Here is a 15926-nt window from a genome sequence, read left to right as displayed (position 1 = left end):
AATAAGGACTGGGAGACGTATTAAAGGAATAGTTCACCCAAAAATGAATATTTGCTGAAAATGTATTCACCCTCAGGCCAAGACATAGATGATTTAGTCTCTTCTTCTGAGGAATGTAGCATTCCATCACCTGCTCACCAATGGATCCTCTGTAGTGAATGGGTGCCGTCAGAATGAGAGTCCAAACAGCTGATAAAAACATCACAATAATCCACACTACTCCAGTCCATCAGTAAATGTCTTGAGAAGTGAAAAGCTGCATGTTTGTAAGAAACAAATCCATTATTTAGGTGTTTTATCTTTAAACTGTTACTTCTGGTCAAAATATGAGTCTATAATAACGCTTCATTCCAGTGAAAAAGTCCATTCTGTGTTGTCCTCTCACATCAAAATACACTGCACTATTTGTTTAGAATTGTTTTAGACAGTTTTCACTTGTAAATGGTGCTTCATCTGTGCATATCTCTCTCCTGATTCAGAGGAATCAACTTTTTCAGTGTAGAAAAAAAAAAAAATACCATGGATAGAGGACTCATATTTTAGCAAAACGGTTTAAAGTTAAAAACATCTTGATGGATTTGTTTCATACAAACATGCAGCTTTTCACTTCACACGATGTTAACTGATGGACTGGAGTAGTGTGGATTGTGATGATTTTATCAGCTGCTTGCACTTTATTTCAGACGGCACCCATTCACTGCAAAGCATCCATTGGTGAGCAAGAGATGGAATGCTAAATTTCTCCAAATCTGTTCTGACGAAGAAACAAACTCATATTTAGTTCGTTTAAGTTGAGTTCATATTTAGCTAATTTTATATTTTGGGCAAACTATTCCTTTAAGAAAGTGAAGAGTTTTAATTTTGGCTTAAACATGTGTCCTTACAGAACTAAAAGACCCACCTTCCTTTCTCAACCAGAACCAGGATGTCCTTCTTCTCATGGTTCTCAGTTTCAGATGCAATGCCTTGATTTTTAACCCAAGACAAAAGACGGATAAGTACATAGCTCATTTATGAATCCCCGAGGGTATATTTAGCAGCACTATTTTCTCTGAAATCTCAGTTTCACAGTGGTTGAGCTAACGGACTCACTGAGCTCCTGTAGGCGTTTCAGGTTTATAATATCCTCTGCGGCTCCATCATTTCCAGGGCATATGAACAGGTTGGACTTCTGCAGAACAAAGAAGCCTTCTTTCCACTGCTGTGGGTCTAGCATGGCCTTGTAGCGCAGGACGCCCACTCGCTCGAACTCTCGCGCCAGCAGACAGTGACAGCTGAGAGGTGTAGTGGCCTGCCAGAGATCAAAACACAGGTGAGATCCAATGCACTGATGTGTCAAACTAATTCCTGTCCACAGAGAACAGCTTGACTGATTAATATTTACCTTCCCTATTGCTCTCGCCCAACTGTGCAATGCATCTGGAGTCTCCAAGCCAAACTGGATCAGTTTATCAGATGTTAGGTAAAGTTCAAAAGTGTATCGAAATCTGAAAGTACCAAACAAAGAAACAGATTATGATGTAATGATTAAGAAACTATCTGATTATGTCCTGAAGGATGTTGTGTTATGCAGTGGCACACACTTGTCAATGAAGCCGCTGTTGTTGCTGGAGTCTGGTCTGCTCACTCCTAAACAGACGATGTCTTTAACATCGATCTTCATGCTGGGCTCATGACATCTGTCAGACTCATAGAAGAGAATAGACTTCTCCACCGAACACCAGTACTTTTGAAAATCTGCTGAATAAATCAAATCAAAAAGGTAATAAAAAAACTATTCTGTATGTTTCATATCAGATTTCAGATATAATGTCTAAGAGCACTGATGTTTCGAAGCAATTCCAGTCTTCAGTGTCACATGATCCATCAGAAATCATTTTAATATGCTGATTTACTGCTCAAGAAACATTTCTGATTATCAACGTTGAAAACCGTTTTGATGCTTAATATTTTTTTGGAAACCATAATACATTTTTCAGGATTATTTTGCTGAGTATAAACTTAAAAGGACAGCATTTATGTGAAATAGAAATCTTTCGTAACACTATAAAAGTTTTTAAATAAATTAAATAAATGTATTTAGCAGACGCTTTTATCCAAAGCGACTTACATTGCATTCAGGCTAACAATTTTCTCCTATCATGTGTTCCCCGGGAATTCAAACCCCCAACCTTGCGCTTGTTAACGCAATGCTCTACCACTTGAGCTACAGGAACACTAATTTTTAATGTCACCTTTGATAAACTGAATGCATCTTTGTTTAATTAAATATAATTCTCATTGGAAAAAAATTCATGCAATCATTTTAATTTTGTAATTTATTTTTTCTTCATTCAATGCTATTTTATTTTATTTCATACTTGCATAATCAGATGAGCAGTGTTAGGGAAATTAACTGTGTTGCTTAGTTACTTCTTAAGGAAAGTAATGCAATGTATTAAGTTACTTTTGCATTACTTTTTGTCACCTGGGCTGAGCTTGGGTATTTGTTTTTTAATTTAAAAAAAATTCATTTTAGGCAACTGTTAAGGCTCTTTTACACCAAAAGTGAAATAAATAAGGCTCAGCCTCCTAATTTCTCTCAATATGGGTACAGGAGAAATATCAGTGAATAAATGGGAAAACGGTAAGTTTTTTTATTTAAATTGTTTTATTTTATTTAAAAGTAATGCATTACTTTACTATATGCTTGGAAAAAAAACTATCTGATTACGTCATCTGAGTTTGAAGTAGTTAGAGGGTACTGAATAGCTTTGTTTTAACTGAAGAGGTACAGTCTGCTCCTAAATCACCACCAATGCTTGTTTATGGCACATAGATGCCTACCGTCTCTGGTTCTGCGAGATAATGTCCCTTTGTTCAAGGAGCTTGACTTGTAGAGGTATCCGGAGTACAGGACGGCCTGCATGATCTCATCATAGACACAGGAATCTGAATCCAGAAAACTACAGTGAGATACTGCACACCTCTTGTGTTTCACTAAAAGATGACATATATTACAATTTCTATATACTAAAGGTGAAGCATGCAATTTTGTTGTTGTTGCATTATAGATAATCAAAGAATGTAGCAAAACATATATTAAAAAACACATTACTCATGTTCAAGATGGAGAATTTGTAGAACACAGTGATTTAGATGATTTTTTACAGTTCTGACTAGGTGTCTATTAAATTGCACACTTCACCTTTAAGAGACATGGCTGTAGTTAAGTGCTGGAACGCTACCTGCAGACTGTGTGTATGAGTAATGCGGAGACACACGCTTATCGGTTCCATTAGCTTTAGCGAGTCGAGTGGCCTCGGCCTCCGCAAAAATCTGAGTGACCGTTTTAAGCAGGTTCTGCTCAGTCACAGCGGTGCACAGCGCCTGCAGGGGGACCACACACACACAATCATATACACACTTCAGAAAATGCACCGCTAATAGCATATTTAGCCAAAGGACATTCAAAGCTTCTTCTAAAAATCCGTCTATTCTTTGCATTAGTGCTCTTCATTATTTACAATTCACAACATAGCCATCAGCTTATTTTGGGGTTCATAGGTAGCCTGGGTACACAAATAATAGCCTGGGTAAAGTCTTGAGAAACTATAATACACACTAATCTTGGCTTGACCGCTGGCACAATACTTAGATGGCTCTAGCTATATTAAGACAGGATGTCCTCACTGGCCCAGCGGTGATTGATCTCAAACCTTTCTTTTGAAGCAAAGCTATTACACAGAGAATTGTCCGCCGCAATAGTTCACTGCGCTTCTGATTTGAGGAAGTATTCAGGGTATTTCAAAAATAAGTGTGTTGCAGAAGAGGAAAGGGAAATGCATTTATTGTGCAAAAGTGTTGAGGTTATGTGACTCTATAGACAAGGTGTAAAATATTCATCATTAAATGCAAAAGGCCTATATCCATCTAAACAAGGCTAACTGATAACAGACATATAAAGTTTCCATTTTGTTGAACAATGAGTTCCCCTCTTTCTGAGCATTACTAAGAAGAATAATGTATATTTACCATAGACATTTCCATGACTAAAATAACTCAAATTAAATTAACTAATCTAAAAATTATTAGATAAATAATAATAATAATAATAATAATAATAATAATAATAAATTTATTTGTATTTTAAAAATAAATAAATAACCATAATATTAGTAATAAAAAAGAAAAAAGTAATAACCAAATAATAACAATAATAGTAGAATTTCAATAATAATACATTTACTTATTTTATTGTGCATTTAAAAACAAAAATACTAATAGTAGTATTGATATTAATAATTGTTACCATTATCATAATCATTATTTTTATTATTAACTGTAATAACAGCAATAGTAGTAGTAGTAGTAGTAGTAATAGTAGTAGTAGTAATAATAATAATATTAATAATAATACTAACATTATTATTATAATTAACGACACATATATTTGTATAACTTGTTATATTAATTTAATTTAACTACATTTTATTATCACTAACTAAAATAATTATTGTTTAATGTAAGGGCATATTAAATTGTTGGTGGGCCAAACATAATTTTATCTAATTTACATACATTTTTTTAATTCTAATTAAAATCTGACAGTAAAGATGCCATGTTCAACACTCCTGACTGTGTTTTGAAGTCTATAAATAATCAGGAATAATCTTAATCTTAATGACTGGTAAACAAGCTGCCATTAGTTTGCACGATCTCTTCCCTGTATGTGTGAATGGCTTAACCTTTACCTTAAGAAGTTCCTCTTGGGTGCTAAAACTGGGATGAGGGTGGCGATATCTGCCTTCTCTGTATTTGTGGGTGATAAACTCTCTCCGCTGCTCTGGAGAGGCGTCACAGTCCAGCTCCTCAGTCACAGGAAGTCTAGCCGCCCAAAATTCATTGGCTTTATCATTGCCAAGCATTATAAAAAGCTAGAACACACAGAGATAGGATCTAATTTGTGAAAAACCTTGTGGTAAAATCACTGGGGATATCAGGAATCCTGCTAATTGGAATTAAAAAGATCTTTTCATCAAAACAAACTACAGCAGCCCCTACCTGGACGATCTCATTGCTCCACACGCTGGTGTCTAGTTTCAGACTCTGCACTTTCGACACCATTGTGCCGAGACCTCGATGCTGGCCTGCAGGCAGACAGAACAAAAGAGGCACCACATCACTCTCCACACACCATTCATTCAGTTTGTCCCACAAACACTTCCTGATACGGTGCCTCTGAGCCACTTTTATCTGTAGTATACGGCACAGAGGACCTCACATGAACTCTCAAATGAGCTTAGAAACTCTTAGCACCATCTGTATCAACCCGAACACCGCTCTGCTCTTCCCCATGCCAGCTACTCACGGTTTAGAAAAGGCTGTTTTGGTGAATATCTAGCTTAATTCAGCAGAATTCACACGTTTACATGATGAAACAAGTGACCGCCACACACCTGCACAGTTCTTGCAGATGACCACACAGAGATTGATGGATGCCCAGTCCGGATTGATGGCTTTGCAGTCTGCGCAGATCTTGTTGGACCTGTTGGACCAGATCTTCTCAGCCACCTCGTAATCAGATAGTGTTTCTGCTATCGACTCCTGCAGGGCCTCCATCCAGTCCCTCTTCTCTCGCTCCGACTCGGCTGTAAAGCTGCAAGGATGCACACAACCCTCTTAATGCTCTGCCATCTTGGATCCTATTAATTGTCTCTGGTCTGGCGTGGTTACTTTGCGGGAACAGACATTTGCACGACTTCAATACTTTCATATATGTGTGCGGTCAAAGTTAGATGATGAACTTGAGTTTATTTTAATAAAATCTATGTATGTGTGTGTTACAATATATATACACTAGCATTCATAATTTGGAGTCAGTAAGATTTTTTTTTTCAAATAATATTATATTATTTTGTCTTTTATTCAGCATGGACAGGTTAAATTGATCAAAAGTGACTGTAAAAACATTTATAATGTTACAAGATTTCTGTTTTGAATAAATGCGGATCTTATGAACTTTCTGTTTTGTAAAAAAATTATGATAAAATTGCCCTAGTAAAAAAAATAATAATAATAATAATTATTTATACATACATATATATATATATATATATATACTGTACTTTTAGTATACTAAACTGTGAAAATTAAATTCTGCTAAAGTGGAACAACTATTTTTTGTTCTTAATGCACTTTGATTAATTAAGTTATGCTAAATTCCTACTAAAGATATACTTAAGTATGTTTGATTGTGTTAAAGTGAAGCCATTGCAAGTATACTTCAGGTACAATTTAAATATCTTGTATGTAAAGGCTGATATTATACAGAGATCATACAATTGTTATTAAGAGGGATATTAAAAAACATTTTAGACATAAAATTAAGAAATGTGCATTGTGCAATAAAGAAATTAAGTTTAATTATAATTGTATTTCAGTATGTTTTAAGTAATATGTCAGTAAATATGTTAATGGATTTGAAGTATACTTAGTATGAAATAAATGCATTTTTAATCTATTATATTATATATTATTTTATTATTATTATTAGTGTGTATCAGGGTTGCCACAAAAATATTAAGCTGCACAGCAGTTTTCAATATTGATAATAATAAGAAATGTTTCTTGAGCACCAGTGACAGCTGCAGAAAATGTAGCTTAGCCATCACAGGAATTAATTAAATATTAAAATACAAAGCAGATTTAAATGTAAATAAATTAAATAAATAAAATGTCACAATATTACCATTTTGCTCTATTTGAAAGGTAGCGTAATGAAACCATAATTAAAAATGTTATCTTAAAATATATAAATATATTTTTTATTATTATAATTCATTATATATTTTAAAAGATATATCCTTTTTGATTTAATAATTTTTTTAATCAGCATTATTTGTCTTATTTTCCAGTAAAAACATCTAAATTTCCTTTAAAACAATTTACTCAATTTACTTGAGAATTTAAATTATGTATGAAAACAGGACTTGTTTTTAGAGAATAAATATGCCTTATTGGCCAATAGATTTTTCTTGTTATGATTCCAGGCAAATCACTGATTAAACAATGTATTTTGGAAATGACTTAAAAGGGTAGACATGTACAAGCTACTTAACAGAAGCATAGCGTGACTTGAACTGTTTACCTGAAGGTTTTATAAGGTGTAATGAGATCAAAGCTCTTGCCCTTCCCATCACGAACTGTAGCACCTCTGGCCTCAATTACAGTAATTCCAATTCCATTTTTAAAGCACTGCAGAACACATATCACAAAGGGTTAACCTTAAACCAAGAATTACTACTGCATGATGCAAATGATTTAAGGCTAATTTTGAATGAATTTCACATATGCTATAGGAAGTTCAAAATACTCAAATTGCATCTCACTGAGAGAAGAAAGAGGCAAAGTAAATCAATAGTACTAAATCTAGAGGAGAATGGCTATAACGTGATTAACTAATCACCTGCTCATTCTTGTACAACCAGATCTGCTCCATTATAATGGCTGTGTAGATCTTTGACTTGGTTTTGAGCTCCAGGAAGCCGCTCTTTTGGCAGTGACTGCCGGGGCCAAAACGTGGGCGGCCGAAAACCAGCTGTTCTTTGACCCGCTCCTGCAGCGTGCTGCACCATTTGATCCTCTGAACTACGAAAAGAAATAAAGCAGGATACATGGGCTTCTTTTAACCTAGTAAAAGTAAGATGTAAAACACTTCTCTAAACATTATTGTGCAATAATATGTGACCCTGGAGCACAAAACCAGTCTTAAGTCGCTGGGGTATATTTAAAAAAACACAATATATGGGTCAAAACTATTTTTCTTTTATGCCAAAAATCATTAGGATATTAATTAAAGATCATGTTCCATTAAGATATTTAGCACATTTCCTACTTTAAGTATATCAAAATGTAACTTTTGATTAGTAATATGCATTGCTAAGAATTCAGTTGGGCAACTTTAAAGGTGATTTTCTCAATATTTAGATTTTTTTAGCACGCTCAGATTTCAGATTTTCAAATAGTTGCATCTCGGCCAAATATTGTTAGAGCCTAATAAACCATACATCAATGGAAAACGTGCTTATTAGTTTTCAGATAATGTATAAATCTCAATTTTGAAAAATGGACACTTGATACTGGTTTTGTGGTCTAGGGTCTCTTATATGTTTTTAGATGGCAGGTTATATCAATACTATATCATCTGCCGACATATTGAGATTTTTGGTCATGGGTTTGGATTCCAAGGGAATGCATGCAGGACAAAAATGCTGTACTTACCATCGTTATCAGCTCGGAAGACAAATGTCCTGTGACTTGTGATGACCTCAAATTTATTGTCTTTGGCTAAGCGGGCCATCTGCATGGCAGCTAAGGGAATCACACCTTTGGGATAAGCATCCTGGGAGAAAGAGACCATTTGTGTTAGGAATAACAGTGTACAACATATGTGACATCAGAAACACAAGGGAATGTGGGATTTGTTTGGATTCTGAAGGTCTTCAGGCAAGATGAAGTGATTAAAGAGGTCATATATCATGATGAATCGGTTGACTGTGCAATGAAAACATACTGCACTGTGACTTTGGGATCACAAAAAATCCTGCCCAGCCCAAAAAGAGTATTTATTGTCAACCTTTCATGACTGCATAGTGTAATATAACATTTCCCAGATCAGCTGTGCCGAAAGGTTCAAGACATATATGCACTTGGTTGTCGATCAGCACTATCTATTGTTCTGGCAATTTGCTTTTCATTCAGCTCGATGAATATTGGTTTCACTCTTCCATTCATCAACAATTCATTAAGATTTCTTGCATGGTGTTTGGTGTGACAGGGCCTTTACACGTCAACAGCGTCTATTCAGTGTTGTCCACAATGTTGACAATATGGCAGAGGCGGATGAAATCGACATTTGACAGTAAACCTTTGCTCACACACATACAAAGATGGGATTCATGTCAAGGCAGGTCAGAGGGAGGGTGAAAAAACTACACTGGCATTCAAACGTTTGGAGTCAATAAGAAATTAATTCTTTAATTAAACAAAGACACATTACATTGATCAAAAGTGACAGTAAAACATTGAACTTGTTATAAATGATCTATTTTTTTAAATAAATGCTGTTCTTTTGCACTTTTCATAAAAGAATCCTGAAAAGCATCACAGATTAGACAATACAACTGCATTATTGATAATATTGTGCAGCAATTTAACATATTAGAATGATTTATGAATGATGTTGCACTGAAAACTTGAGTAATTATGCTGAAAATTCAGATTTGCATCACTACATTTTAAAATACATTTAAATGGAAAACAGTTACCTTAAATTGGAACAATATTTCACAATATTGCTATTTATCCTGTATTTTTATATTAAAGAAACACAGCCTAGGTGAGCATGAGAGAATTAGGTTGCCATTGAGTTGTTGACATGCAATCGTACCTTTTCACTACCATAGTACATCAAGTTCTTCCCATCAAACTTCACATATCGTTTCTGGAACACGTAGTTTCTATAACAGAGGAACAAAGATGACATTAGAGATTAACAACTACACTACAAATGTCACATCTAATATGGTGCTGTCTGAAATTATTCAAGGAGGAAATGAATCTAGACACTGGAAGGTGACAAGCAGAGGACGGGAACAAACAGCAGGACACACGACATCTGAAGTAATGACAAACCGGCCGGAGAGGACAGACAGGGAGCAGAAACAGCCAGTGAGGAGCGTGCAGGAGATGCAGAGATGAGAGGAGAGCAGCAGCCCCGACGGGGCGTACCCTTGAGGAGAGAGCTTGTCCAGCCAGCCGCTGAGGATGGGTGCCGTCCGCTCGGACAGCGAGGTGAAGCTGGCGTAGGGGGAGATGATGTGGTCCTCATCCGCTTCGAAGGAACCGAGGTTATGAGGGAGGGAGAACGAGTGAGAGGCCGGGGACGGTTCACCCACCGTGCAGTAGCCTGGAGAATCAAGACGCTTGAGCCACGAGTGATTGTGCTGCCTGTGAGACCATTAAGTTACAAATATAAACCGTACAGTACAGTTTCATGCTCCAGTAAAATGATGGAAATCTCTTGAAAATAATCAAAATAATAAAATGCAAAAATGCATTTTTCCATATGTTTTCTAACATTTTGGGGGTATTTGTTTCTTGTATTAAAGGAATAGCCGAAAAATAATAATTCTGTCATTAATTACTTACACTCATGTCGCTTTTGGGTAAATTATCCCTTTAAGCATTAATAGAATATAGTGAGATTTATGCTAAAAAAAAACTTGGCAAAATTGTCAGTGATCAAAAAAAATAATTATAATATAATATAATATAATATAATATAATATAATATAATATAATAATTATTCAACAAAATTAATGGTAATTTTTTTCTAAAAATAAAATACTTGTAATATTGTTGTTGTTGTTTGTTGTGGAATAAACCATGCAAGTATTATTATATTATTATTATTAATAATTATTATACATTTTTTGTAGTTGTTACTACAATTTTAATTAATTAATTTCATATAAAAATAGAAAGATAAAAATCCCAGTGGATAAAACTAACATTTTAAAGAGTTAAATGTCAGAATGTGCTTCTACATTACTTCTTACACAAGCTTACGATGTGCTTCCATCAAGCTTCACAATGTGTTGTTGTAGCGCTTCATGATGCTATCATGAAACTGTGTATGACAACTGGTTGGAAGCGATGGTTTATTGTTGAAAAAGTTTAACATGTTAGGATAATCCATTAATCTGTGGCAGCATGGATTACTATAATTTTTAATTCTGCATGGATTTTAAGGTATCGACTTTGAGGGTTTCATCCACTTCCATTGTATCTCTCTCTTGCTTTTCTAAAAAAATTATTTTGTGTCCATCTGAGGAAAGACAGTAATATACATCTGGGACAGCATAAGGGTGAGTGAATGATTTTCGAGTGAAGTATCCCTTTAAGACATTAAATCTAATTTGTTTTATTAAAAACATCACAGATCCAGACCTTTGCACTGGAAGCTCTGGACTCACACATTTAGACAACAGAGGCTGGAAGACACTAGAACTCAACCAAGAAAACACACAGAGTCTGTTTATCCCATTGTTTTAGGTGTCCCTATATGATTAGCAGCTGGATATAACGCTGTGGGCAAACCAAACATTCTCATGGAAATACTTGGACTTACCCATGTTCTCTTTGTTTATCGTCTTTATTTGCAGTCTTTTCCTCACTTTTGGTCCTCTCAACCTAAATGCATTCAAACATAAATAAATTCCACCTACTGGAGGACATAAAGTGAGAAAATAAATGGTTTAAGAGATATTTTTTTCTTTAAGTATCTCACCTCTGAATGCTGAAATTGTCGTCTGCTGTGGAAAACAGTTTCACAGTACGGGTTGATCATTTCATCTTCATCCTCAGCAGATGCTGTGTCGCCTGAACAGAAAATAGCAGCATTACATAAAGTTTATAAGATAAAATAAGTGACACAGTAGTGTGTAAAGCACATTAAAGCCAACGTTTAATGAAAATCTTCCTATCCAGCATACAGTAGCTCTCAAATCATAACCATTGATTATGGATGGTGAGTTTTAGTGCCTTTCACTACTGTTCAAAAGTTTGGGGTTGGATAAGATTTAAGTTTTTAAAAGAAGTCTCTTATGATCACCAAAGCTGCTTTTGTTTAAAAAAAAAAATACTGTAAAAAAGTCTTCTCCAGTCTTCTTTGTCACGTGATGTCATATTATTCTGGAACTGCTCCGATTGATTCAAACATTTCAGTCAATCAATTGAAGTGATTCACTATCAAAATATAACAGATCAAATAACAGAGCATATCATTTTTTAATTTTGACATTTGCTTGTATTGACCAAGTACAGTCAGATATAGTTATGGGTGAGCTTTTTGGATCGTGTATAGTGAATCATTTGATTCAGATCAGATTTTTATGTATAGCGAATCATCTGATTTAGACAGGCACTTCGGAGTGGGTTTGCAAATCATTTGATTTAGATCGTAACTTCACGTATCATGATAGGAACCTCGGAGTGAGTTCGCAAATCGTTTTGCAAATTGAATGTTTTGCGATCTGCGCGGCAAAAGTCTCAATCTGAATGATATGGTTTGCGAATCTTAAACTTCGAAGCGCCGATCATAAATCCTTTGTTTTAGATCAGAACTTCACATATCGCAAATCATTTGATTCAAAACAGAACTTTGGAGCGGGTTTGTAAATATTTTGTAATAATAAATATCTATATTCATCGTGTCATCTTAAGGTGAAAAAATATCGATACGCCATGGTATTTTTAGTAAAAAAAAAAAAAGTGGTTATGCCAAAAAAAAACTAAAAAAAAAAGAAAAAAGTTTACCTAGCCTTTTCCTGTTGTGCTGCTAAATATTTTTGAGGAAATTACCGTATTTTCCGGACTATAAGTCACACTTTTTTTCATAGTTTGGCTGGTCCTGCGACTTATAGTAAGGTGCGACTTATTTATCAAAATTAATTTGACATGAACCGAGATAAATTAACCAAGAGAAAACATTACCGTCTCCAGCCACGAGAGGGCGCTCTATGCTGCTCAGTTCTCCTGTAGTCTATACTGAAAGCATAGAGCGCCCTCTCGCGGCTTGAGACGGTAATGTTTTCTCTTGGTTCTTGGTTCTAAATAAATGCGACTTGTAGTCCAGTGCGACTTATATATGTTTTTTTCCCCATCATGACCTATTTTTGGACTGATGCGACTTATACTCAGGTGCGACTTATAGTCCGAAAAATACAGTAAATCATGATCTTCTTTTTTAGGACTCTTACAGAAAAGAAAGCTTAAAAATAGCATTTATTTGAAACATTATAAATGTTTTTAGCATCAATTTAATTGCTGGAAGAAGAAAAAACTTCAAAAGAATAAACAAAACAAACAACTGTACTGACCCCAAACTTTTGAATACAAACTCTCATCTGCTCTTCACACAAATATATATATTGTACAACTTTGTTCACTTTCATTGTACAGAAAATTGTACATGATTCATTCATTGGAAAAAAGAAAGTCATAAATATTAGGAACAACTTTGGCCCACGTAAATAATAAAATTTTCCTAAATAAAGTTTGAAATAAGGGTCAGTCATACACCTACCAGATGTTCTTTTAGGTGTTTCAGTTGAGTCAGACTTTTCTAAAGTGCTATAGGAGGAGAAACTATAGTTAGCGGTATAATTTTAAACAAAACTTTGCCACAGTCGTAAGAATCAGTGAAAAACAGAAGGACAAGAGTTTACCTATGATTTTCAGTGGATGGGCTGACCTTCTGGCGTGGAGGGGGGAGGGGTACAGAGCGACTCCAAAGCACACGTGGAGTGTCTGGTAAAGTGCCACAGTAGATTTCATTAGAGACCATCTCCAGCCCTGAACAGGGTGGACTTGGAGGTGAACCGGGTGTGTTAGTGAAGGGAGAGCACTGATAACTTGAGGGGGACTCAGGAGGGGTGCAGAGGGGTGGGGTGCTCAGACGCTCCTGCTCCGACATTCTCTTGAAAGTGGATGGAGGAATTCCTCGATTTAACCTAGGGGGCACTGGGGGTAACATATCACTAGTCTCTGGGGCCGAAGTGCTATTACTCAAACCTGGTTCGCAAGGGCCCTTTTTTGATTCAGTAGATGTTTCAACAGTGTCTGTACTGGAGGATGAACCTCCTGCAACTTTTAAAAGCGGCTCCTGAGATGACTTTTGGAAAGGTTGCACTTCATGTTGTGTTGGTAAAGAAATTCTCTCTGCTCTTAACCGGTGGAAGACAGTTCTTGGTTTTGGTACCGGCTTTACAACACCGGCGCTCCGCTCTGAGAACGAGCGCTTTACTTGTGCACAAAGATTCGGGGCCGAGCTGTTACGTAAGGCTTCTAAGGCAGTGCTAGGGTGTCTTGAAGGAGAATGAGGCTCTGCTTTAACAGGGGTCACCTCGTGAATAGCAGATTCTGAATTACAGCGATCTAGCATGGGTTCCTTCCTTTGATGTTCACAGATCAGCTGAATGTGCTCGACTAGTTTGAGGATACGCTTCCTGTGGCCGGTGGCAGTGACTCCCACCCTGTTCAGAGCTACATTGTCCACATGGCAGAAGTCTCGGGCAAGGAGAAAGCCTGCCTGACGGAAGTGGTCCAGATACCTCTCGAGGTGGATGGAAGCCAACAGGTCCTCTGCATCGGAGCATGGACCGATTGCGGTTGCCATAGTGTGCATGGGTGCTCATTAGGCTGCATGCAAAACAGCAGCAGTTCCAGCCAAGAGCAGAAGATGACACCAGTCCTTCATCTGAGAAAACAAGCAAAGAAAATAGGCTTCATTGCAACGACAAAACCTCTTTAAATGGATAGTTCACAAAATAAACACTCTGTCATTTACATCGAAGAGTTGATGGTAGCCGTTGACTTCCATAGTATTTATTTCCATACTATGGAAGTCAATGGCTACCATTTTTACTATCACTAATCCACCAATAATTTGATCTATCCTCAGTCCAGCATATAAACATATATAAAATGCATTATATTATACAAACCAAGACTAATGGAAGTATGTAAAAAACACAACGCTTATAAATCATACAGAATGAGTTTTTTCTTTTTGAGAAAGTAAAAATGCACAAAGTTTCCTGTGAAGGTTTAGGGTTAGGTGAAGGGTTGGTGTAAGGCCATAGAATATACAGTTTGTACAGTATAAAAACCATTACGCCTATGGGATGAACCCACTTTTCACAAAAACAAACGTGTGTGTGTGTGTGTTTTCTTGTTCCTGTTCTTTGTTATATGCAAATACTTGTGTACATGTGCACAGTTAAAACTTAATTTAAATAATGGAGAAGGAATAAAAAGATTACAGTATATTTTTACATAATAAAAATAATAAGCAATAACAATTTGTCTAAAATCCTGCTCCATCTTGTTTTTTGTTTTTTTGCATATTTATTTTGTGTTCATCCTGGTGATTGTGTTATACATTGCTGAAATTCCCGTTTTGCATTGTACAATTAGCAATAAAAAAAACTATTTATTATTTTATAACAATAATATTGTACATATTATACTCATTATGCATTTCAATAAATAATAATAAATACAATAATACAATTATTATACTACAATTGTGCCTAAATGCAAAGACAACCAGTAATTAAAATCTTACAAAATAATAAATGTCTACCTTTCTAAATTTGACACGGCTGATAGTTACAAGGAGGTTAATGGTCTTTTATGACAGAGAGCATTTTTCATCCGCCTGAGACTGAATCACCATGACATTTGCAGACGATGGCATGACCCCGCTCACATACTCTTAAAAACCACTGCTCTGGAACAAAACAGTCATTGAGCGAACAAAAATAAATCTTTGTAACATCTGAAAATGAGGATTCAGGGTGAACACAAATGGGAATATTAAAATATCGCAAACCATGATAAGCTGTAACACTTCGCACATGCAAGCAATAACAAAACGGTCATATTTCTTAGGACTATTTTTAGAAGCCTCCATTCATTGAGGTAAAGTGGCTGAAAACGTGGTGCACATGAGGGAACCAGTCGAGAAAAAAAGACTCCACTAGGCTGGGCCTGGGAGAAAATCAGCGGGGGTGGGGCAAAGCTTGTTTGGCGGGGACAGCATAACTTTGGGAGCAACCAAGTGTGAATGCTTTTATATAAACATTCCTGACACTTTCCTGACTGCGTGTCCAAAAGACTGACAGCACTTGAGAACAGTGTCCTAAGAGGAATCTCAAGGCTACGAGTGGCATACAGCCAAACCCAGGAACAGAGAGCTCCATGACCTCCAGGAGGGGCGGAGCCTGACGGGTGCGAGAGATGATTGGATAAACAACACTCATCACAGGGTGTACATCCCCAACCCACAGAGGATGCACAGTGTTCTCTCTCAAGGTCA

General features: G+C 36.1%; 1 protein-coding gene across 2 annotated transcripts in view; it reads right to left on the bottom strand.

Moving 5' to 3' along the window:
- Nucleotides 1-15926, bottom strand: part of LOC127971712 (arf-GAP with Rho-GAP domain, ANK repeat and PH domain-containing protein 3) — a 31772-nt gene that overhangs the window by 8853 nt on the left and 6993 nt on the right. Inside the window, exons 2-19 of one of the 2 annotated variants that reach the window (XM_052574921.1) lie at nucleotides 13273-14303; nucleotides 13131-13177; nucleotides 11334-11425; nucleotides 11175-11236; nucleotides 9772-9990; nucleotides 9431-9500; nucleotides 8263-8383; nucleotides 7448-7629; nucleotides 7130-7236; nucleotides 5439-5638; nucleotides 5044-5129; nucleotides 4734-4916; nucleotides 3228-3369; nucleotides 2827-2931; nucleotides 1584-1740; nucleotides 1385-1487; nucleotides 1093-1291; nucleotides 902-965 (exon numbers count right to left, since the gene is read on the bottom strand). In XM_052574921.1, coding sequence (XP_052430881.1) covers nucleotides 902-965; nucleotides 1093-1291; nucleotides 1385-1487; nucleotides 1584-1740; nucleotides 2827-2931; nucleotides 3228-3369; nucleotides 4734-4916; nucleotides 5044-5129; nucleotides 5439-5638; nucleotides 7130-7236; nucleotides 7448-7629; nucleotides 8263-8383; nucleotides 9431-9500; nucleotides 9772-9990; nucleotides 11175-11236; nucleotides 11334-11425; nucleotides 13131-13177; nucleotides 13273-14231 — 3098 coding nt within the window. In that variant the 5' untranslated portion in view covers nucleotides 14232-14303. The remainder of the gene's footprint in view (nucleotides 1-901; nucleotides 966-1092; nucleotides 1292-1384; nucleotides 1488-1583; nucleotides 1741-2826; nucleotides 2932-3227; nucleotides 3370-4733; nucleotides 4917-5043; nucleotides 5130-5438; nucleotides 5639-7129; nucleotides 7237-7447; nucleotides 7630-8262; nucleotides 8384-9430; nucleotides 9501-9771; nucleotides 9991-11174; nucleotides 11237-11333; nucleotides 11426-13130; nucleotides 13178-13272; nucleotides 14304-15926) is intronic. The other variant, XM_052574920.1, reaches the window with a different exon arrangement.

This window comes from Carassius gibelio, chromosome B14, assembly GCF_023724105.1.
Source record: "Carassius gibelio isolate Cgi1373 ecotype wild population from Czech Republic chromosome B14, carGib1.2-hapl.c, whole genome shotgun sequence".
Classification (NCBI taxonomy): Eukaryota; Metazoa; Chordata; class Actinopteri; order Cypriniformes; family Cyprinidae; genus Carassius; species Carassius gibelio.
The sequence above is the reverse complement of the archived record's forward strand: the minus strand, read 5'-3'. Positions and strand labels throughout refer to the sequence as shown.